The sequence below is a fragment of the Drosophila persimilis genome, unplaced genomic scaffold, assembly GCF_003286085.1.
Source record: "Drosophila persimilis strain 14011-0111.01,24,50 unplaced genomic scaffold, DperRS2 tig00000824-arrow-arrow-pilon, whole genome shotgun sequence".
Lineage (NCBI taxonomy): Eukaryota > Metazoa > Arthropoda > Insecta > Diptera > Drosophilidae > Drosophila > Drosophila persimilis.
The window spans coordinates 819915-844288 of record NW_020825358.1 but is presented as its reverse complement, the minus strand read 5'-3'; the positions used below and the strand labels follow the sequence as shown (position 1 = coordinate 844288).

Sequence of the window (24374 nt, the reverse complement as noted above, 5' to 3'; positions counted from 1 at the left end):
ATTAAGGCTAGAGTAACCAAATTTGGTATCCGCCCTCCTGTTAGATCTCACTATAAAACATCTATCTCAAAATTTCAACTCACCACCTTCCGCCGCCCCCCCCAAAGGACGAAAATCTGTGACATCCACAATTTTGAAGATACGAGAAAACTAAAAACGCAGAATCATAGATAATGATCATATCTATCAGGTTGCTGAATCAGATCAGATCAGATCATTTTTATAGCCAAAAGGAACAAATCAATTTGCAGTGGCTACGCAGCGCCCGACGTCACGCTCAGACTGATTTTCTGTCTCTCTCGCACGCACTCTTTTTCGTGTCGTTTAATATTCGCGGCGTCTGCCGTAGGAGAGCCATACTGACTTAGTATCGGGTATAACCGTAGAGTTGCGGTGTCCGCAGCAACTCACAACGTTCCCCCTGGCTTTTTTTTTTTTACTCTTTGGTTTGCTTAATGACTTGAAATGTTTATTGGTTTTCATTTTGGTTATTTAATACGAGAATAATTACATTAATTAGCCTTTCTTTTTTGTGGGTTTTTTTTTGTTTTGTTTTAATGAAAAATATGGTACACTCACACATATATACAGACATTGGGATACATATAATCGGATTTCAATAATTTATTTTAAATGCTACTCTTAATTGTTTTTAGGTGATTATCAGAGCTCGCAAAAAAAAAAATTGTATCCCAAAAAAAAATTTTTTTTTTGTGTTATAGAATTTTGGCAAATGTGTATACAAAATCGGGTGTATTTTTTGTTTTTTTGGGGACCATTTGCGAGCTCTTGATTGTAGTTGGTACATATTTCGTTTCAAATTTGATTTGGTGAAAGCTTTAAGGTTTAAACACAAGATTTTTCAAGCAATCTTTACATTCGTATGTAGGTATACAATATTTAGTGCTTTAAGGAACATTTAATTGTATCTGTAGTTTGAAAAGTTTCTTCTTCCATAATTATAATACTGTACAGGGGCCGCACTCATCTCACAATCGATACAAATCCGCTTGGAGCCATCATTTATCCGGGGGATTCGCAATCACACTTCATTAAGACAAAAATCACAGATACCAATATCTTCCTAATCATCCCTACCAGAGTATAAAACCAGCCGAACCATCCTAGAGCTGATCCCATAGAGCCTTCTGCTGTGGCAAGTGGACGCGGGACACCTCGCTGAGTATGCAGGAGCCATCGCATTCCGTTTGACCTCCAATTACCTGCTCGCAAATGCAGCTGGTTCTGCCGTCCGGCCGTGCGTCCACATTGCCGTTTAGCTACTCGCTGGGGGGCGTGTGTGATGGCAGCTCCATGAGGGCCATATCATCCTCGCACTCGATGACATTCGGATGCAGGGGCTTGAAGTTGTTACGTCGCCATGGCGGCATGGCGCCGACACTGGCCCCGGGAGCACCGTGTACCGAGGGACCGGCAAAGGTAACCACACTCTGATGATGGTAGTGTCCTCCTCCTAATGCACCTCCCCCTCCCCCTCCTTCTCCTCCTCCGTTGTTGTTCTGGCTGCACAGCAGGCTGGCATTGTTGCCGCTCTGAGCCCCATTTCGTGGTAAATGCAAACCAATTTTGGTGCCATTGTTGAAGCCCCCGCCGCCACGACCGGCGACGCCGCCAAACAGGTTACTGCGAATGCGCATCGAGGAGTTGGCATAGGTGGACCTGATGGAGCTGGCCCGCGTGTGCATCGAGAAGGTTCTCTCGTGGGCATCAAGACTGGTCTGGAACTTGCAGAAGCAGGCCGCGAATCGCTTGTTGAACTCCCGCTTGAACTTCTCCTGCAATTTAAATCAAAGTTTTAGTTCATTAGAAACCAGAAAATCAGCAGGGCCTCATGCACCCTCATTGCCTAATGAATGACAGCCAAAAGAGCCCAAGAAAGCACTCCACTCCACTCCACTCCACTCCAATCCACTCCATTTGCCTTTTGAGGGGCCGTAAAAATAGAATATTTGTTGAAAAAAGTTTTCAGGAGGGGGCGAAAGTTTACGACTTTTCGTAGATCCTGCTCTCAATCTATCTTTCACACACAATTTAAGTGTCGAAGCAAACAGAGCCCCAGGGTTTTTCCATTCGTATTTTCCCTTTTACGGCTGCTGGTTTTCCTAGGGCCTAAGATATTTGTGAATGTCTGCGGTTCCGACTTCGTCTCCCTCTCCTGCTTAGACGACTGTAGGTGTTTTGTTTATGGGCTACAGTGGAACGTGGCTTTAATTAACTTTGACAAAGTATTTTTCGTTTTCCCACCAAATTTATTTTTGTCATTCCACGCAAAGAAAAATTGACAAAAAAAAAAGTAAGAGGAAATAAGAAAAGTTGAATGCCATGCTAATAAATCGGCGAAAAAAAAACAACAACAAGAAAAATCGTATGTCAAAGAGAAATCGATTTTTAAGTTGAAAAGGAATTTAATTCGAAATAAATAATTTGAAATTAGTTCGAATGCGGGATTTGATTGGGATAAACTCTCATTACGGAAGTTCGGGGCTTGAGGAGCTCTTTAATTGCAGCAGAGTGTTCGTTATTTAATTACGAATTGAATTCAAATGATGGGAAGATGGTTCCATTCGTTTTTGGGTTGGAAAAGAATCGATTTTAAAATTTTTGGCAATGATCGGGAATATTTTCTTTGAATTTATTCCTAATTGTGGTCGAAATAGACATAATTACTGTGCTAAAAAATACCTAAAGAAGTTTTAAGACTTATTATAATTTTTTTTTTTTTTTAGTATTGTAAATAATTTTTACTCTAATAAATGAAATTTCAATTATAGAAAAAAATGGTCTTAATTCTAAATAGATTTTGTTTAAATTATACTTTGTTTTAACTATGCCTAAATATACATAGATAATACAAAAAGTTTATAAATTATTTAAATTTTAATAATAAAAGTAATAATAAAAAAAATAGCAAATATGCCAAAATATGGTCTAAATTAGAACTTAATCTTGTTTAATTTGTACCTAAATATTGTCTTAATTATGCCCAAATCTGGTAAATTTTTAAATTATAAATAGTGTCTTCATTATTGTAGTTTAATGATAAAAATGAAGAAATATTTGTTCTTAATTATACCTAATTCTTGTCTTAATTATATTTACACCAGCTTGGCCTAAATCTGGTATAAATTAAACCAAAACCTGGTCTAAATTGTACCTCAAGCGATGAAAAATCTCCCAAAAAAGGGTGATTACTTTATTTCATGCCGTTTCCCATTGTAGAAGAATGTTTAACCCTGGTATACCCCAGACAATTGCTAGCCCCACTTAAAGCCAAAGCCTGAAAACTGAACTTTTAGTGGCATTTGATGGCCTATTCCCTCTGGCGTTTACCCGCCCTAAACAAGCGGCCCCTGGGCCTGGACACACAAATGCAAATCAGGACACGAAGAGCACACAAATCAGGACTCACATTGTAGATGCCATAAATAAAGGGATTGTAGCAGCTATTGCTCATTGCCAGCCAGTCGCAGCAGAACCAAACGATGCTAATGAAATGGTAGTCGTTGATTTCCGGAATCGTCACATACAGAATATTATAGAGCTGCAGCGGGAGCCAGCACAAACCAAAGATAATCACAACGATAATCAGCATTTTGATGACCTGCAATGAGAGAGGGTGAGTGGATGAGTGGATGGCAGTGGATACAGATTGAAAAGGAAATTAGAGTCACGCTCCAGCATCCAATGCCGTGCTCCTACCTTCTTCTTGTTTTTGAGCAGTGTTATGTCCCGTGAATCCTGTGCATTGCCCGGGGCCCTCGTGCCCCACAATCTCACTGCCATTTGGATGTAAACAAAGCTGATGACACAGAATGGAACCAGATACTGCACAAAGACCAGCGAATATCGAAATGTCTGCAGCTGGTCATCCGATAGATTCTTGTTCATGCAAAAATTTCGTGTCACATTGAAGGTCTCATTGTTTTCTAACCGAGTGTGTGACGTGAATGGAGATTGAGTCATAAGATCGTTTAACCTATGCAAATTGACTGGCACTTACCACGAAACCTTTCGGTCAACTCCTCCACACGAAAGGCAATGGCAAAGGGCACGGCAAAGAGCACAGCCAACATCCAAATTCCGGCAATTATGAACTTCGATATGAACTTCGTGGGACGTGCCCTGCAAGCGCAAGAGGCCGTCTTTAATGAGGGCTCGTTCTCCTCCCCAGCAAAATATTATAGACAGACTTACCTAAGTGGATTAATGATGGCCCGATGTCGATCTATGGCAATTGCGGTCAGTGTGAACACCGAGACATTCACGCTCAGTGCCTGAACGAACGGACAGAAGCTGCACATGAACCAGGGCAGGTTCCAGCTCTGCAGTAGAGCCGCCTGGAACTGTAATGGAAAAAGGAGATTCAAGCCGTGATTTAATCAGACAGAAAAGGGGAGGGGGCGCCCTCCCAGTTTCAGGGTCAAACATCATTAATAGAGCCATTGGACCCGAACAAACAGCTCTCTCTCTCTCGCTCTCGCTCTCTCTCTCAACAAATGGCCCAAATCTCTGCTGTTTTCTGCTTTTATTCGTGTGTACCACCATTTGTGCGAGTGGGTGCCAGGGCTTTTTGTGGTTAATACGGATATTTGAGACACGCGCTGTGCTGTGTCCTCGCTTTGCCCCAGAAAATTCCATCGTTTCGCTCATCTTATCAATGGCACTTGTGCTGGCGGCGTATCTGTTGTCTCTGCCAGATTAATGGAAATTAATTGCATAAAATGTGCTGAAATGTCAAGCGGGGAGCTCAAAGAAACAGTTTGGGGCTCATAAGAATGGATTTTGTACCATGAATTTATGCCTAAAATTATACCTGACTTTGCGCGAAATTATACTAAATATTGGGTAATAGCTCTAGATAGATATTTTTCGTATAAATGAATTCTTAATTCTGGTCTAAATTATATTAATTTTTTTGTCAAAAGCCCAATTTTTGGTATAAATTATACCTAAGTTCTGGTCTAAATTATAAAACAACTTTTGCCGAAAACCGCCAGTTTGATAAAAGTTATACCTTATATTTCGCCCAAGCTCTGGTCTAAACTATAATAAATTTGATGTCAAAAGGCGCAATTTTTCGTATAAATTGTGCCTATGTTGCTGTTCAAATTATACCTAAGTTTTGGTATAAATTATAATAAAAACTTTTGTCGAAAAGCGTAATTTTTGGTGTAAATTATACCTAAATTCTGGTCTAAACTCGAATAAAAACTTATGTTAAAAAGAGAAAACATACAATTTGTATTATGCACCTTATTTAAGTCGAAACTAGACCTAATTGATAGTCAAAATGATGCCTTAAATTTTGGGTAAATGCGAACTTAGGTTGTGTCTTAGGGATACCTACAATCTGGTCTAAATTCGACCTAGATCCGTCTGTAGTGCTTTCCATTGAGGTATAATTTAATAACTTCATATTCTTGTCTCCTTTGGCAGGACTATCTTTAAAATATCGCCTTGACAACATGCTTTGAATAAATTTGAATAAATGGTAAATATTCTCCATGAGTTCGTAAATACAATTTGCAATTACTTTTTGCATACGAAATTCGTACATATTTGCATGAGTTTTATTTCCCTCGAACAGTGCACAAGCTGCTGCTGTACGAGTTTCTCCAACGTTTTGTCGGTCAAGTTATTGCACATTCCATGCAAACAAAATCAAGCCCAATCGATGGATAAATACTTCCACCTAATAGCTCTTGTCTGACCAAATAGAACAGACCTTCTCCCAATATCAAACACTCGTTACACATGAAATTGTAATTTGCTTTCAATTGCTAGGCAAAAAAAAAAGTTTTACCCATATGGCTTTTAGCACTTAATTCGATGAATACTAATCCCATTAACACGTAAACCGAAAAATCGCATTAAAATTTCAAATACTGGGTAATATTCCATTATCATACCGGCTCGTGCCCGTACTCGTGCATAGTTGTGCAGAATGAGAGTCGTGGAACGATGGCATGGAGTCGGAAGAGGCTCTTTCTAATTCCAAACATGAACGGAAATTAAATTGATGCACGATTGTGCCATTCCATTCCTGTGGTCTTGCTGTGGGTCCTTGTACCTTGTATCCGTCTGTCTGCCTGCTAATGTCATTTGCTTGTTTGATTTATGTTATGCCCCTGCGAGGGCGCGTTTCATTCAAGTTCGAAAACGAATGCCCCGTTTTTGGGCCCGAAATGAAATCCAGCTAATTGGCAGTTAAACAATAAACCATTGGGCCACTGGCCCATAACTCACCTGAAATGGTATGCAGAAGAGACCTATTATCACATCGGCAAAGGCCAAATTGGCAATATACATATTCGTTACGGTACGCATCTGCCTGGTGGTGGCCACCACCCAGATGACCAGGGTATTCCCGATGACGGCCACAATGCTGATGCCGCCATAGAAGATGGACAGCAGTGCCACAATCTCGGCGGGTGCGGCGTACAGGCGTTCTGCAAAACAGAACAAAACAACAACAAAATTGGTGGAAAAGGAAGAGGAAAATAGTTGCAAGGAAGCTGCCCTGTCGCCTAATCGGTTGGCATGTCACAAACAGTCGCAGACAGTCCCAGGGAGGATTAATAAAAGTATCATCTGTCATCTGTCAGTCAGCGGAGTCAACCACTTGGTTTACACTCGAGGAAATTAAATTTGCAGTACAATAATACTCGTATATCCATCTGGGACGTAGCGGTGCTTTTCGGCTGCTTTCCTTTAGTCACCTTTCACTCATCTGTAATTCATTTGATGTAATCGCCCCCGCCCCCTCCCCAGTCCATGAATAATGCAAGATCAAAGAACTATTCGCCAACGGGGGGTCCTGTCAAAACAGTACCTTAAACCTGGCAATGCTTTTGATTGATGAGACACGTCATGTGAAGGGCCCAGAGGGATTAATGTTGCGATTTTGTTAGTTACTTACCGAACTCCGCCTCCTCCTCGGCCCCCGGCAAGAAGTCCAGTCGTGGCTCTTGCTCTATTAGTTCCATGGCCATGACACTATGTTTTCTCCTTTTTCTTTATATTTGTTGTAATCTCTTGCTTCCCCAAGAAAATATTGATCCCCTACGTCAGCTTCAACTTAGTTGCTGTCGTTTTGCTCTTGGGATTATTTATGATGTGGAATGCATTTTATGGATTTCTTATCATCATTGCTGCAGGCTGCAAAAAAGAAAAAACTCTAGTAAAAACCGTACACCATCCATATTCAAAGCAGTGGGGGAAATGCATCTTAAAAAATGCCAAACAAAAGTAATCTCAACTTTCTGGCTCATGCCGCGAAGAGTTTTTCAGTCTCCAGTCTCCGGGTGGGTGGCTGGGTTGCGTATGAGGTATTTTTCAGGTAGAATCACCTGCCAACTTTATTAAACAGTTGAAAGGTTTACTTTGTATAATTAAGAAAGTGCACATCCCCCGCACAGTTTCATGTGGGAGCTGTTTTAAAAGTATTTGGATGTTATTTTCATGGCAAAATGACGCCAGCGCCGCTTCATTGGTTTTCAATTTTTAGAGTGGTCCTAAAACGGGCTCCCGCCGAAAGTTCAATGAATCCACCGAAAATGAGAGTCTCATTTGGGTTTTATTGACCATTTATCGGTTGGTTAACATTGTGCCGGGCGACTTGTTAATTTATTCACTAAAGAGTCAACATCATGGTTGATAGACTTGTTAATTAATTGGGCAACTAAATGGATGTTTTATTTCCGATTCAGAATTATTGTAGGCGAAACATTGGCAGACTGTGCGGCACGAAAGCGTTGAAACTGTTCGATGAGGCATTATTTTAAGCGGCTTAGGCCGCAATTTTGAATGTGGCTAAGAGAGATGTACATGTACTTTAATATTTTATAAATAATATTCACATTTTTTGAATTTAAGCCAAAATTATACCTAATTTGGGCATTAAATCTACACTTTGTTAGTTGAAAATAACCTTACATATTTTCTAGCTTATACCTGATTTAGGCATAATTTATACCTTTATTTTTTTGTAATTTTACCCCTCATTTTCGCAAAAGTTGTGCAACGTTTTGGTATCAAATAGTCACTTTAGGCATAAATTATACCTAAATTTTAGGATTATACTTGGCTCTGGTATAGAATAGTCATGATAACTAGCTCGCACTCAATTTCGACATAAATTATACCAAAATTTAGGTATAAACTGGTATAAATGTAGGTATAAACTATACAAAATTCAGTTAAAACTTGTATAAAATGAAGGCTTAAGTTACTCTGCTTGAAATTTCCTTTCCAAAGTCTATACCTCTTCAAATCCATCCTCTACTCTAGACACTTTCACCCCCTTTCTTTCCAGGCACCACCCTAACACCCCGAATACCAAATTTACTAAAAGCATGCTTAAATTGTCCCACATTTCTCTCGTAGCTGCACCTCCAACATACATACGAGTATGTGGTGATATTTTCGTAGAAACTATTACCCTTGTTGGGAGTTTTCGTGCCTTGCTTTCCTGGGAATTAGCATTTCGCTCAGTAAGCCTCTTCAAAAGCGAGACCCCAAAAGCCACTCAAAGCCTTAAATTAGTATCATTGCCGTGGCTCAGCCGAAGCTGCAAATAATATGCCAGCTTAGGACCTAATCCAATCTGCACTGTAAAAAAAACTACAAGTCGAGCTGTGAGTGGGTGTTCCGTTCAGGGCTTTGCCACCACAGCCACTAGCTCATTCTGTTCCTGGCGCTGCATCAGCGTCAACGGTAATATGGCTCGGCTCCGACATGGCTAGACCACAGAGCGCGCGGTGAAGCGGTGAAGCGGTGGCGTAGAAGAAGGAAAAACAAAGCTTTGGCACTCCGTTTAGGCGCTCCTTTCAGAAAATGCAATTAGTCTGGGCCAGATTTTCTAATTAACGTCAAAAGAACGTCTCTTGCTCTTTTGCGGGTCTTGATGCTTAAATTGCCTTCGATTTTCGATGGTCAACTTCGGGCTCATTCAAAAGACACCTTTAAGTATTTTTCAGGCTTTTCCACCCAATTAAAAACATTAAAAACACTCGAGTACAAAGAAAACCGAAACAGGGCTCATGTCAACAATTAATTTGTGAATTTTACAGTCTCTTGACTTCACTCGTGTGCGCGCGTCTCTTCGCTTCACAGGTGAGAGGACGAAAGGCCTATCGCCCCCTCGAATCGAATCAAAAAACAAAATTGAAAAATTTTGAATAGCATTTTATGGATGCTCAAGCAGCCGAATGATATTAAAAGTGTATCCTATTAGATCGTACATCAAAGTGAAAATTTCATATTAGATCGGGCAAAAAAAAAAACCATCAAAACTCAGCGACCGGAGGCAAAGGACCATCGGGGGGCCAGTTGTGATATGGAAATGTCTTTCCCTTGGGTGGCTTTTCGTTTGAAATAGCACAAGCATTACACATACGACACATAAGCTGGAATCGAGCCACATCATGTGGCAAGGCTTAGACGGGCCTGCCAGTCCCTATCCCAGACCCAGGCCCAGTCCTGTCCCCCGTGCATAAAAATCACAATACAAAAGGCAGCAAAAATAATGAAAAATAAAGAAGGAAGAATAAGATTGGCCATGAGGATGGGCATGGGAGAGATGTCCAATAAAAGAGCAAACTGTAGGCAGTTTTCGGGGGGTTTTTGGGTAGCCAAGAATTAAGCGTGTCTCCCAGGCTTCTCTTTGTTTACAATGCCAATGGACTCTGGACTCTAAGCCTGCACATAGACAAGTAGTAGGAGTATATTGCTACGCTTTCTTGTCTTTGATAGGTCTTTTGGGATAGTGTTTGTTTAAATAAATAATCTCACGGCTATTGGGCTTCCATTGTAATTAGAAATCTTTATGGGTAATGCATTCCATTTAATGTCTGAACGACGGGGACATTTGTACTCGTAAATTAAATGAGCTTAACAAATATTGTTTAAGGATTTTTACCCGAAAAGTTGCTTAAAGTTGTTTGGGCCTTAAAATATTACGTATTTTGCTGGTCTTAAATGTGTCTAAGAGAGGTATAAATTAAGCATTTAGCTATAATGAATAAAACATAACCAGAAACTGTTTTTTTTATACCAAATATAATTCCAGATTTTATACAAAAAAAAAAATATGAAAGTACATAAATTAAATGGAATTTGATTATAAATAATTTTGGTATAAATTATACCTTATAAAGCCCACAAAATTTTTAAAGTAAAATATAATAATAATATATAATAATAATAATAATAATATATAATATAATATAATATAATGTAAAGTAAAATAATATAAAATATATTAATATAAAATATTCAAACATTTTAGTTTTTTAATAAAATATAATTTGTTGCATAAAATAATCAAAATAAGATCACTTTTCAAGTTATACCTAATTTGGGCACTAATTATACCTTATTTTGGTATAATTATACCATATTTATGTATAGAATGTACAAAAAAAAAAGGGATATCCTCTAAATGATGCCTAATTTATGACTCATTTTTACCCATGTTATTTTTATACCCAATTTATACCTTTTCTGTGATAAGTTACCAAAGTTAGGTATAAATTATTTCTCAAAAATTCCAGCTTATTTCGGAATCTAAAATGTGGTCGAGACCCCCCCAGTGGGTAACGGAATTCCGCTCCTCATTTCAGTTTTGCTCGACCGCAAAAGAGAGCTTTTCATAATTTGTTTGATTGTTTTTCCCTTGACATTCTGTTGCCTTTTCGTTCGTTTGCCATTTCTGTTATTTTCCAACTGAATTTCCTGCCACTGGCTTCTGTGGAACCCATCTGGTCGATCCCTTTTAATTTGTAATCCACTTACAATTGCCGTGCGGCGGACACTTTCAATTATTACAAAATTGCTGGCCACTTGAGGTATTTTAGACCGCAAAAGCAACAACAGAGGTGGAAAATAATCAGCGGCGTGGGAAAAACACCAGACGAGTGGAAATTCAATTAAAAATGCATAAAAAAACAAATAATTGGATAATTAATGCAAATTGCAGTAAGATGTTGACCGCAACCACAAAAGCCACAACCCATTCTTCCTTGAAAACTGACTCAAAGAATGCACAACCGCACAGGAATTTTCCCCAAGTTGTTTCCCCCTTTTCCGAGCTCCCTTCCTGCCTGCTGTCGCCTGCTATCCATCAAAAGGTACAAGTTAACTGCCTCTCATTACGGCCGCACTTCTTTTGACATTGTCACCTGTCTTTGCCCCATAATGTCCTGTCAATTTGTGCCCCCCCCCCCCCCCCCCTTTCGTGGTATTCGTGGGTGATGTAGGCGTGGCTGCAGGTCCTACCTAGAAAATTAGCAAAGCATGAAATCTTTTACAAATTTCCTGACCATCGGAAGCAGGGCCGAGGACAGAAAGTGTTTCTCTTGGTGGCGGGGGGCAAGAGGTGTCTCTTTCAAAGACACGCAACACCATTGGGTTTTTTGCCAACAAAAGCCATGGAGCTATTTTTCTTTAAAGATTTTGTGGGCAGAACAAAAATGGTGCTTCATTGGAGTCCTGTTGCCAGGCTTTTTGTGAGTAGCCCGTGAAATCTTTTCTTTAGTATTTTCTGTGGATTTTTTAAAGCTAGCCCTTACCTTCAGATCTCTATAAATCCAATCTAAAACTTGATTGGTAGTTCTGGAACAAAAGCAGGTCAGGGGCTTGCCTTGTGGCCTTGACGATTGAAGGATTTACATGCTCCTTTGAGTGTAAAGATCAGGATCAGGTTCCATAAACTCTAACGAAGAAGTCATGAATCAGTCCATAATTTTGTTCTTCATTTTTGACAGCCTCTAAGAATCGCCCATCACCCGTTGCCGTCCATCCAGCAATAGTTCTTAGTACTTAGTTCTGTTTTTATCACTTCTCAACACAGCACGAAACCACATCTCTAATCCCAATAGTAATCCAATAAAAAAAACAAAAAAAAAACACCAGAAACACATGAAAAAAACACCATGAAAATGGGAATAGGCAGGAAATGGCGAATGTTTTTGGGTGTGTGTGTGGGTGGGGTATTAATGTGTAATTGTAATAAATGTGAATGTTACCCGCCGGTGCTGTAGGCAGACGATGAGCAAGGACACGCACGCACCTTCCAATAAGTATTCCGGTTAAATGAATCCCCTATTTGGCGCTCATTTGGGTTTTAGTTTTAGCCCGTGGGGCTGAAAAAAAAACACTGAACAAAATCCGTTTTGCGATTCCGACGCGACCTTCAGGTTTTTCGCACTTTCAGAGTTTTGAAGTTTCAGAATTTCACTTTCCCGCTTTCGAGCGTGTGAAGCGTGGCTCCTTAATGTAGTCCTTGCCGTACGACTATCCTCTATGAACTGTTTGGTCTGGTGTCTATGGCACAACTGTTGAACCGCCCAAAACGAGCGACACACACGACGAGCAGGCGAGCCGAACCGAAAGGAAATGCCAAGGAAAATCGAGGCAAAAACTCAAGTCTGTTCAAAACACAACAAGTTGCACTTCAAACTTGTTCACCGTCGAACAGGTTGCCGAAAAAGGGCAACAACGAATTGTGTAAAATAATATACAAATATGATGAATTTCCCCCTCCCCTCCCCTCCCCCCCAATAACCAATTAAAAGAGTGGTTTATTTCCAAGGGCCCCCAAACCAAAGCGAAATGTAACAGATATTCCGGGTACTCGGATGCTGTTGTTGGGTTAACGAGAGGATTTCCCTGCTCGGTTTACTGCTCGACTGGCATGCCATGTCATCAGCTTGAAGCGTTTTCCGACACCTGCCACCAGGAGTTTTCCCCGTGCGTAATCTAGGCTTTCATTTTCACCCACGGAAGTTCTCTTTCAATGGTAATTAAATTACGTTTTCGGTAAAAGTGTCAGTTTTTATACGCTTTCCGGTCGCTTCCCGAAACCGGAAATTGAATATAGATAATCTTGAATGTCGGTTTTTTTGATTGATGTCAGCAAATCAAAGCATTTCAGCTGTGACAGTATTCCCCAGAGATCATAAATCAAAATTCAGTGGAGACATCTCACGGCTCATTGAACCCACGAAATCCTCGGGGATGGCGGCTCCCATTTAGCATGCTCTATGATGTAGCGAAATATTTGGCATATTACATGGCATACATTAAATGGTAATGTGGTTTAACCTTTTTTAGTTTTTTTTTGTTTTCTTTCATCCTAGATTTTCTAAGCCGATCACGTTTTCCAAAACCATTTTCAAAGCACCCTCTTTTGTGCCCTCTCAAAGCACTTTTTCACGCTCTCAAGCCCCATTCTCACGCTCTAAAACCATTGAAAGAAGAAAAAACCCCTTTAAAAAAAAGGGTTTTGCTAACTAAATTTGCAAACTGTTCATCGAAACCCAAAATACCTCCGTATAGAAACATTTGATGGTAGTTTATTAAGAGGATGGCCCTGCTGTCACAGGCAAAACCTGGGTAAATGCCTTAAACAGAGTACATTACAGGCAACACCCTTAAAGGCAGACCTTAAACTGGCAACCAATAGAGCACTCCTTTTGGGGCTGGGCAGGGGGGGAAAGGGTATCAACTAGTCTAGTTTCCCAAGTGTGGGTCCCTTGAATGATTCGACTCGGATTCGATTTGGGCCTTCTCTTAGGTGGAATTCTGGCTCTGGCATTGGATATAATTCTTTTGGACACACGTGGACAGGTGCAAATGCCTTGCCTCCAGGGGGGGTGGGCTGTTGGGGATGATTGGATTGAAACATATTTTGTGCTTGTAAAAATTGATTTCATTTGAATGCCAGCATGAGGACTGTGCCGCAGACATTCCAGACCATTCCCAGAGACCCTCCCCCACATTCGAACTCCTTTTGGCTGGCGTTTTATGTATTTTCAAATCAAATGAATTCCAAGTGTGGCAAAATTATAAAAAAAATACCAATCAGGCACGCATGAAAATTATTTAAAATGCAATTAAAATTCCAGGAACAAAATGTGCAAATTCTCAAGTCCTTTTGATAATCTGTTGAGAGAGAGAGAGGGAGAAGGGCCTTTGGCTGTGAGATTTGCAAATCAAGCGATGGATTTATTATTTGCATCACCGGGCACTTGATGAAGCAATTGAAGTGCAGTTCAAGGCACTTTTATGCCTCAGAGGAGCAGCCAGAGGGGCACTCGAGGGAGCAGACAGAGGACGTGTTTAAGGAGCACTCACAGGAGACAGGCAGACAGACAGGATTGCACTGCCAATGGCAATTACAGACCTAAATCAAGTTAATCAGCAGATTTAAATGCACAAAAAGAGAACCATTTGAATCCCCCCACACTCCCCCCCCCCACATGCACGAAGGACACAAAGGAAAATATCAATTTATCAGGTAGCATGACAGCATGGCAGCATAATCGGGTGGGGTGGGGGGGCGGGTGGCAGAGGGAAACCCAAGAAGTCTGTCTACGAAAAAAGCGATACTTTTTGTGGCCAAAATATCAAATATTCAATGGAAACTAATTGTTGGTCGGACGAATGCTATGAATATTTATAGAACCGTCACTCACCTGTCACAGTCCACAACTAACTAATGGACATATATCCCACAAATCAAGACACTAACGAGAGTCCCAGGTGCCCCGGGATTGGGTCGTCTGGGGGTCATCCATGCTCGTAAATATTTAACGTTGTAATTATCGGAGTAAAACAATTAAAACCGCCAATAATTGGAGGATTAATACAATTTGATAAATGGAAAAAAACCCCAAAGAAAAATACAATCTATTATGTGTAATGCGAAAAAAAACTTTCAAAATTTTGCTTATAATTAATTCGAATTGTTTTTTTTTTTTTTTGTTCGCTTCATTGGAAAAGTGGCAAGTTGTGTGTTCATTAGCAAAAGTATTTCCACCGGATTCAAGTGAAAGTTTTTCCCCCTCTTAAAGTCTTGAAAATTCAAACGAAACTAAAAATAGACTTGAAAAGTTTCCCTCCTTTTGGCCTGTGGAAAAACGACAAAGATTTGCAAATAATAGCTATATCTTTCACCCCTCCTTTCCGTGTTCCCCCGTTGGTTTTTTGCAGACATCTTCAATGGCTCTTCAAATTTGCATTCCTCTGCTTAGACCTGTCGACAGTGGCTGGGGTGGCTGCTGCCATCCTTTGTGCTGTCTTTGTGAAAAGCGTGAAAATACAAGGACATTTTTTTCAATAAAAGTCAACAACAGTCGGTTGAAAAACAACTGGAAAAACATGTGAAATTATTAGCATATCATCAGCAAATGGATGGCAGACGGAAGCAGCCTGTTGAGGAAAATTCCAGGCAGAAAAGTAGAGCAAAAGTTTAAAATAGAATTTCACTGGAAAAGCGTAAAGCGAAAAGCTGCATCTTCAAATTGGTGCCCTTAATACACCGAAAACTTAATCCTTTTCAGGAGAGCTTTGAGAAATACGCCGGCGGATTGCTGCCGGCCATTATTCCGTTGAAATCATGAGAATGTTCGGCGCCCACACAGTCTCAGGGCAGGGCTCCTTTGCTCCTCGCTCCCCAGTCCATTACATGCCGCCTGCTACCCTCCATCTCCACCTCCACCTCCACTCTTTTCCGGAAAGCCTGAATCATTCCTGGCCACAGCAACAGGCAGGCCGGTATGCTACCATTGTCTACCATTTCGTGATTAATCGGTGATTTCATATATGTATGTAGATCACTGGCGGTCCAATACCATTGTTCCTCCGTTCCTCTAACATTCCAGTCGCTTTTTCAGAGAATTTGCCGCCTTATTTCGATTTTTTCCGATGCATTTGCAAATCATTTAAGAACATTGACCTTTTCCAAACGGAAATCCTTTGCTTTCGAACCTAAGAACCCTTGAAGGTTCACACACATCCACATCTTTGAGTGGAAATTCTCTGTAATTACCCAAACAAAAAATGTTGAGCCAACGTTCAGCGACCCGCGAAAAAACAATCTCATGTCGTGGCCCGGCTTCCCCCCCCTTCGATTCAATTTGAAGTTGAAGCTAATTTTTGGCAAGCATTCGTGTAATGGCAAGCCATTTGCCATTACAGATTCCAGCTGTTCCCTGACCTTTTCAAAGGAGCGAAGGAGCTGCTGCCTCTGCTTTTGTCCTGCCATCGGTAGGGGAGCAACAAAGCCCGAAAGCTGCCTTAAAATGAGCGAAATTCCCATCCCCAAAGGTACAATTAAGCCCCGTACGGAGAGAGAGCATCCAGTGCAGATGCAGCAGCGGGAGCAGAAGCAGGAGCAGGTGCAGGCGCAGAACACCAATGAACAATGGGTTTTGCTTTTTACCGAACAATAACGATATCAAAATATTGGCAAAAAGACACCATAAAAAAAGGAGACACAGGGCAACATCAAAGGCAAAAGACAGCAGGCATTGTTTGCTTCAAATGCTACCTTAAATACATTTTCAAAGTTATTTCCAGCCAAAAAAGTAGACTATAAATATTGCCTGTGGAAATTGAAATAAATTAAAGAGCCCAAGAGAAGCCCCTGGCCATTGTGGGGTCAAAACGGCAGCATAAATTATGTAGAGAGGGTCAGACAGAGAGAGAGAGAGAGAGAGAGGGAGGGAGGGTGCGAGAGAGAGGGAGGTTATGCAATCCTTTTCATACCTTCAAGCCCTGATGGATGATTGTAATTAATTTTGTTATGCGATATGGCAGGAGATGCGAAAAAAGTCACTCGAGAGCGAAGACAGCCAAGATCATTATCAACATCATGGCCATCGTTTCGGCTAGCAATTAGTGGTTTTATAGCAATTAAACAACAGAAATACCAGACAAAAAAACACCACCAAGAGCCAGACGGAACACACAACACATACCCGGCAGAAGGAGAAAGAAGTCCTAGAAAAAGGGGGGAAATTAGAACAAGAAAAATCCATTTGAATGCGTGTACCCTTTGCGTGTGTGTGTATGGGCCTTAGGGGTTTTATTTAAATATTTTATGGCCCACGTACAGTGAAAACCTCCTTGGAGCGACTTCAATATTTATTATTAATATCAGAACTATAAACTTAATTACATTGAAACCTCTCAACTGCCCCTCTCTCGCTCCCCCTTTGGCTGCTTTGTGGGGAAAAATATTTCTATATTTACCTACCGTAGGCCCTTCACCAGAAGGTGGCAAGAGGCAGGAGGCAGAGCCAGCGGCAGGTGGCAGGGGGCAGCCTTCAAGGCGGTTATCTCGTTTATTATTTTATGCTTTTTGGCTTTGTCTTTGGGGAAATTTCACAAGCTTGAGGGACTCCTGTCGCACCTGCAATAACACCCAGAGAACAAGTCTAATTGAAATTCTCTTGTTATTGGTCTTGTCCTGGCAACGCAGTGGACAATACAAACAAAAGGGGAAAAGGGTGCAAAATGTGAGGAAATAAGATTTGAAAGGAAGCTACTGCCTGCCTGGCTGCCTGCCTGCCTGCCAGTCTTTTGTTGTTGATACCCGTGGCTGTGTTATTCCGAGATACTTTTGGCTCTCTTTTGAGATACTTGTAGCTGACTTTTGGGTTACTTTCAGCCGACGTTTGGGATACCCGCTGGCTTTTGAGATGAGCTAAGAAAATGGTCTGTCAGCATGAGATCTTGAAAGCCAGGGAAATCCCCATTTGTTTTCGCTCTCTTCTCCATATTACTCTTTGCCCAATTAGCATTTCCTTCCTTCTGGCTTGCTCCTTTGTTTGAATTCAACTGAAATATTTACACAACTTAATTCCAGTCTCACCCCCGCCACACCACGCCCCCCCCTTGGTTTTTAACAGGTAAGCAGAAGAGCCAAAGACCCACGGGAAGAATCCGCTATGAAAATATTTGGGCATCGCAAGTAAACACAAGAGGAGGAACGCTGTTAGTTGCTTCTGCGACCGCAACTCTACATATATACCCGATACACAGTCAGTATGGCCATTAAAGGGGCTCTGAGATCTGTGATGTGAGATGCCACACATTTTCGTCCTTTGCGGGGGCGGACAGGGGTGGGGCGACATTTTGAAATACACTTGTGCAGGCTCGACATCACAGGAGTGTGGATACCAAATTTGGTTGCTCTAGCTCTTATCGTCTCCGAGATCCAGGCGCTCACTTTTTGCGATAGGCAAAGCCGACCATGAAACGTGTGTGTTAGAGAGAGACAGAGCGAGCAAAAATGAAATTGTTTTCTTGATTCTGGCTGTAATAATTATACGATCTGGTTCAGAATTTGCAGTCCAGAAGAAGTCCAGTCACGATCTACGATTCTGCGTTTTTTGTTTTCTCGTATCTTCGAAATTGTGGATGCCACAGATTTTCACTCTTTGTGGGGGCGGTAGTGGACAGGGCGAAGTTTTGAAATATACTTGTAACAGTGACATATCACAGAAGTCTGGATACGAAATGTCGCTGCTCTAGCTTTTATAGTCTCTGAGCGCTAGACGCTCGTAGAAAGACATGGCTCAATCGACTCGGCTATTGATGCTGATCAAGAATATATATACTTCATGCGGTCGGAAACGCTTCCTTCTGGACGTTACACACATCCATTTTCACCCCTCTACTCATTTTGAGTATTGGATATATAAAACTGAATATTCCAAAGGGGTACAACACTCTGCGGGTACACTGTCCACCCACGTGATTAGGGCCATACACTTCATTGATAAATTCCACCAAAATGGACTTTAAATTGCAAGACTCAAACGGTTTTTTATGGGTTTGTTTATGCGAGAATTAAATGATGGCCCCCCATCCTCCCCCACCCATTCACCATTCCCCATGTCGATTGGTATTTAATATTCTCATTGTGTTGCATGGTAATGCTCTTAATTGTAATGAAAATGCGTGTTTTGCCATTTGTGGAAGTCCATTCATATAAAGTATCCACAGATATACGAGGTATTTGTTGACTAAAAGGGTTTATAGGTACTTTCGAGGCTTTAAAATGAAGGAGGGTGGAGTTAAAGAACCATTTCTATTGGGACCTCTGAGAGTAGATTATATATTTAAAGTGAAAGGGAGGCTGAGGGAGGCTGCTGCATGACGCGCGACTTGTGCAATGCGTATCTACAGGAAGTAAAGCTACATTATAGCTAGAGAACTCAATTCTAATGGTCGTACACTAGTGAAACCCATAAATCTACTTAACCAGTTACCCATCTATAAATCTACGCTATGCTTCACTCGTTTCTTCCTCGATTAGTTATAGAAATTCGTACCAATCAATCCAGAAAATGTTTGAGATTCAATCAATATGTTTTTCCTATTTTTTGTATAATATTTAAAACTTTACTTTTACTTAAAACTTAAGATAATATAATATATGTATAATAAATATATAATATCCCCCAAATCACATACAAATAATAATTAATATTATAAAACAGAAAACAGAGAGAATATCTTTGAGATACATCCCAAAACATGGAGTATCTGTTAGTCGTAAGATTCTTACTTGGTTATTGAACGAAAAATTTAATTACTTTTTCGTTGGATTTAAATATTGTTGTAATTAATAAATGGATTTCTCATTTGGTGATTTCCGCCTTCCTTCGGTCCGGATAGTCCTTCCGTCCTGTGGGCTGGCCTCCTCGGTGTCTAATTCGATTTTTGGCCAGCAGCCCAGAGAGCTCTCACACAAATTGTATCTAAATTTATATATATATTTTTTGGTTTCACACTTTCGAATGTTTTTTTTTAAATTAAACTATTTTTCACTCATTTCACTCATTTATTTGATCAATCAATTTAAGCGTAAATTGCAGCCAATGTCGTCTGTCGAATGACAAATGGAAATTCGATGGTGCTTTGCAACAGAAAAAAAAAGTTTTCGATCGCGAGCCACGAGAACCGCACGATGAAAGCTCACGGAACCAACTGATGGCAGCTCCAGTGCCTGTTAATTTGTGTTTTCTTTTCGTGCCGGTTTCCCATTGATTCCCCTACCCCAAGCACACGCACACGCACACGCACAGCTACAGCCACACAGATACAAAGGGGGGCAGGCGCGTTTTTTGTATATGTTTTTATAAGAAAGAACTCTGACGTATGCGCGGAGTGGGAGCCACCGCACACACAAATTTCAGGTGCAGCCCAAAAAACAAAAAAAAAAAAACAAAAAAATCCAAACACCAAATTTCCAGGCCAGGCCGGGAGTCTGGGCGTGTCTCCCGTTTTATCGCGCGGGATATTTGCTTACTGATTAGTTCAGAACAAAACAAAAAAAAAAAAAACATTGATTATGCGGTGATAAGTGAAAGTTTCGATTGCGGCAATTACCATTTAATATTGGATCAAATGTGTTTGTCTTGGGGGGTTTTAATGGACTCTCGACTACGAGTAGGATCTGTATCTAATCTCTCCCTCACTCGGCTGGGCGTAATACTTGTGATTAAGTGTTTAATTTGTGGCAGACAGACAGTAGACGGTCTTGTACACTGGACGAAAATTAAAGTTTCAACTGGAAAAAAGGTTACATCAAAGTTTCCCTTCAACAAAGTAGATACAAACAAATTCGTCTATTAGTCATGGGGTTTTGGGGGCACAAAAATATTCGGGCAGACACAGGATATTAGGTAGAGTGGCATTGAAAGCAGACACACACACACACGGGGACACGGCACAAGGTCTGGCTGGGCCTTGGCAACACAATGTGTCCATCATTGACATATTATTTGGTAACCGAAACGAACAATGAATGTCCAACGCATAGACAGGGCCCAAAGGCAAATGAGTGAGGACCAAAAATAACAAGAAAATTGAGACAAATTTATAGAAGAATTTGGAAATACACACCTGTGCCATTGACCGGCACAAAAAGCAGGCAAATTGAAGCAACATTTAGGTAATTCGTAGGAAAATGTTTTCCCTACTGCTTTAATCTATGCACCCCCCCTTTATTGCAGTGCATAATGGCACACAATGGCCCCTAGAACATGCCGCAGTGATGTAGTCAATTAAATTGCCTTTCAATTACCCGAGAGCTCGATGTTCGATGTTCGAATATTCAGACAAAAAAAAAAGGTTTAGCCAAACATCAATCAATTAACGAATGCAAAATAGTTTATAAATGTGTAATCCAGCAGATACAGATACTGTTACTGTGTTACTGAAGAACACTTAAGATTGTTATTCAAACAGCGGTCTGCCTCCGGCGCTGCCTCTTCCTCTGGCGCTGGCGCTGGCGCTGCTGGCTCTGGCATCATGGCGTCCATTAGCATTTCCATGTGAATTGAATTAAAGATTCAAACTAATTTAACTCTTAAATTTCGCATTATCATCAAGCGACTAGAAAACTTCGAAACTGGTAAACTGGTATTCGGCTTTGGGGACAGAACACACCGTTAATTTTGTTTAATTAATTCAATTATTACTTTATTTTAGGCGGTACTACTAGAGTATACTACAAAGGGGGTATAGCCATCATTTGGAGTCCTGTTCTCAAAGAGTATGACAACCAGAGATGCGGGAAACAAGCTGGTTCTTTTTTCTTCCCACCAGGAAGTTGTATCTGGATGGGAGCAGGAAATGGAAGAGCCTACACGGTATCACTACGGACCGAAACCGGCCTAAGTTGGACAGGCTCCTAGCGAGCCTACCTCCCAACCCGTGAGCCATTTGAAAGGTACTGAAATGCGGATCGGACCCTTATGACAGCCAGAATGAAGAAAACTAGCTTGGCCTTAGAACACCCTTGATGGCTGAGCAAAGCGCTCGTGAGTCCAGATTGCCGAATACCTTAGGGTATCCCAATGTCGAGACACTTGCACCTGTGCTCCAACGTTTCAACTGGTTGGACTTTATTTTTATTGGGAAAATATCCCCCGCATCGTGGCGGGGTCTCCCGTATACACTTCAATTTTCTTCCGATAAACCCAAAAAATTTATGGATGCGGGGGGGGGGGGGGGGGGGGGGGGGGGGGGGGGTCTGTTCTTTGATTATTTCACTCGTTAAGTGAGTCTCTTCCTGAAAGTCGAGAGACTCGATAAAACTTCCCATGAATAATTTTCCGAAAGATTTTCACGTAACTTTTGTTTGGATTCCCTTTTTTTTATGGCCATAATTAAATGCATTCCGCATCGCTGCAGACAGCGAATTTTAACAAGCAATTGGCTTTGATTTACATCCTTTAAATCGATTCCATTAGGGCAGGCAGACACTCCCATTCCAGGCGTCTTTCTCCCGTTAATGGGAAAATCAAACAAAACAAAACAAAATGGAAATATGATAATGATTCTGAATCATTGTTTATTTATTGTCTGACTTCCTTCCGATGTGGCAGTGGCACGTGCTGGGGCAATCATTAGTTTATTCTGCAGAGCAAAATCATCAAATCATCTTTTCCTTTGCGCTTTTGTTGCACGGACGTTTTTTGGACTTTGGAACACTGGGACCCGCAAGCACGTGGCGCCCCTTTGGGGGGTGTTAATTGGTTAAGCATGCCATATAAATGGAACTTGCTTGGCGAATCGAATCGAATCGAATCGAGAGACAAAATTAGTAAAGAAGCAGCTAATTGTTGATTAGCAGGTATCTTCGTATCTGACTTTGACACGGTAGCAGGGTACAGCTGTCCGCAAGGATCCCAACTGGTTTCAGAAGGTGTGTGTGCTGCTAATGGATTGACAGCCATCATATAGACGCCATAGAAGAGGGGCGTTGGCATTTCTTTCACAGAACTTCCCCATTTTTCATGGCTCCATCCATCCATCAGGTTTGAAGGCCTACAAATTTGATTGGAAATTCAGTTTCTCCGCATTGAATGCCGCTTAACCCCTTGATGGTTGCGACGGGGGGATTATCATTTGAAGGCACACAATTTTCGGACCCTCTTTCTGTGGAAGACAAAAAAAAACATAAGCCCCTCATTTGGCCGAATGTCAAGTTTTTTCTGGCAGCTCAATTTTTGCTGTTGGGATAACGACGAGGCACACACCATTCCCCCTTTAACCAGTTCGTATGACAACGGAATTCATATACATTTTATTTCTTAAGAAGTTCTCAAGTTCGTTCAACCAATTACCACGGATCTCTCGGGAAAGTTGCTGTGCAGCAGCTGCAAATTATAGAGTGCCATGAACAAGTTTTCACCATAATCCTTCCTTTGCCCTGTGCTCCCCTAGTTTTCCCCTACTTTCAGCAGCAGATAGTACGTGACAGGAAGCAGCTGTCGGGCTGAGGTTTGGCTGTAGGAAATTCCCAAAAGTTGATATGCCTTTGAGCCTTTTCTGGAAATTTTATTGGGAATTGGGACTGCACTTAAAATATTCGTCGGCCTGCAACAGTCTTTAAATGGCTATGAAATGGTGTCTGGCATTCCACAGGGTTTCCACGCGTGTCCAAAGGCTGGGCCTGAGAATAGGTGCATCTCTAGAAGATGGTGGACTCCCCAGTAAAGCCTCATCGGTCCTGCATTGGAGCATCTGATTAAGGATTAAGGTCTCCTTACGGTTAAGGGAGATTTCGATTGCTTTCGTTGGATCTACCAGTTCCTGTGGAGGAGTCCCTGCACCAGAAACCCCCCCCCTACCATCATCTTCTGTAGAACAAATCCCCAGATAGGGGCGCAACGAGCTGAATACCTTGCAGGGCCAGTATGTAATAAACGCAGACCTAAATACAGAAATAGTATATTATGCCATACAAATATTTGTACAGAGTCCCCAACGAGGCGGCTTTCCGTACATGCAATAATTTTTGCATTATTTGTTGTTGTTTGTGGAGCCCCGGGATTCGGCTTTTATTAATTAAAATGTTGTTAACATTAGATTTTGAGCGCGTGATGCAGTGCAGGCGGCATTTAGTCCGAAGCCGCTTGGCAAATAAATAATTCCATTTCCCGCAGATACGAATATTTTTATCGGCTTTCAGTGGTGTTTTATTTATTGTAGTTTTTCGCGCGCGGGGCGCTTTAATTATTTCTATTTGCCTTTAATGTGGAGCACAGCGTCGTGTATCGTGTATCGTGTACAGCGGGCAATAGCAAACATTGAAAAATGAATTAAGACTCGAATAAAAAACCCCACCAGCAAAGATGAAGAAGACGCAAAAAAAATGAACTCTTTTTTTTCTGCGCTCAATTCCATTTGATGCCATAATATTCAGTTCTTTAATGACCTACGGAATCGCCGCTTGTTATTGTTTTTTTCTTGTATTCTAAACATTCTAGGGGAAAATATTCCATACGAAATGGGTACACCCTGGATGAGAGGGTGTTCTGTGTTTGAGGAGCGCCTGGCGACTGTCTTTCTGTCGGTGGAGGATTTTAGCTGTGCAAAATATTCCTTTTTATCCTTTATTCCTCCACCAAATTGTAGAAATGTCAGATGATTCGTGTATCGGTATATATTTCCATTCGTGATTGGCCTCAACAATTGTGTTTTTAATCCCCATTTATTATTTTAATTATTTTATTTATTTATTTCTAACGCCACAGTTGTTCTACTCT

General features: G+C 41.1%; 1 protein-coding gene across 1 annotated transcript; it reads right to left on the bottom strand.

The window, feature by feature from the left end:
* Window positions 1-695: 695 nt before the first annotated feature.
* LOC6600302 (RYamide receptor) lies at window positions 696-19537 on the bottom strand. Its single transcript, XM_002025320.2, is given in 8 exon segments — window positions 696-1796; window positions 3431-3622; window positions 3721-3947; window positions 4022-4143; window positions 4216-4364; window positions 6268-6470; window positions 6941-7179; window positions 19410-19537. Coding segments are annotated over 7 exon segments (1638 nt in total). The 5' UTR covers window positions 7014-7179; window positions 19410-19537; the 3' UTR covers window positions 696-1124.
* Between the last annotated feature and the right edge of the window lie 4837 nt (window positions 19538-24374).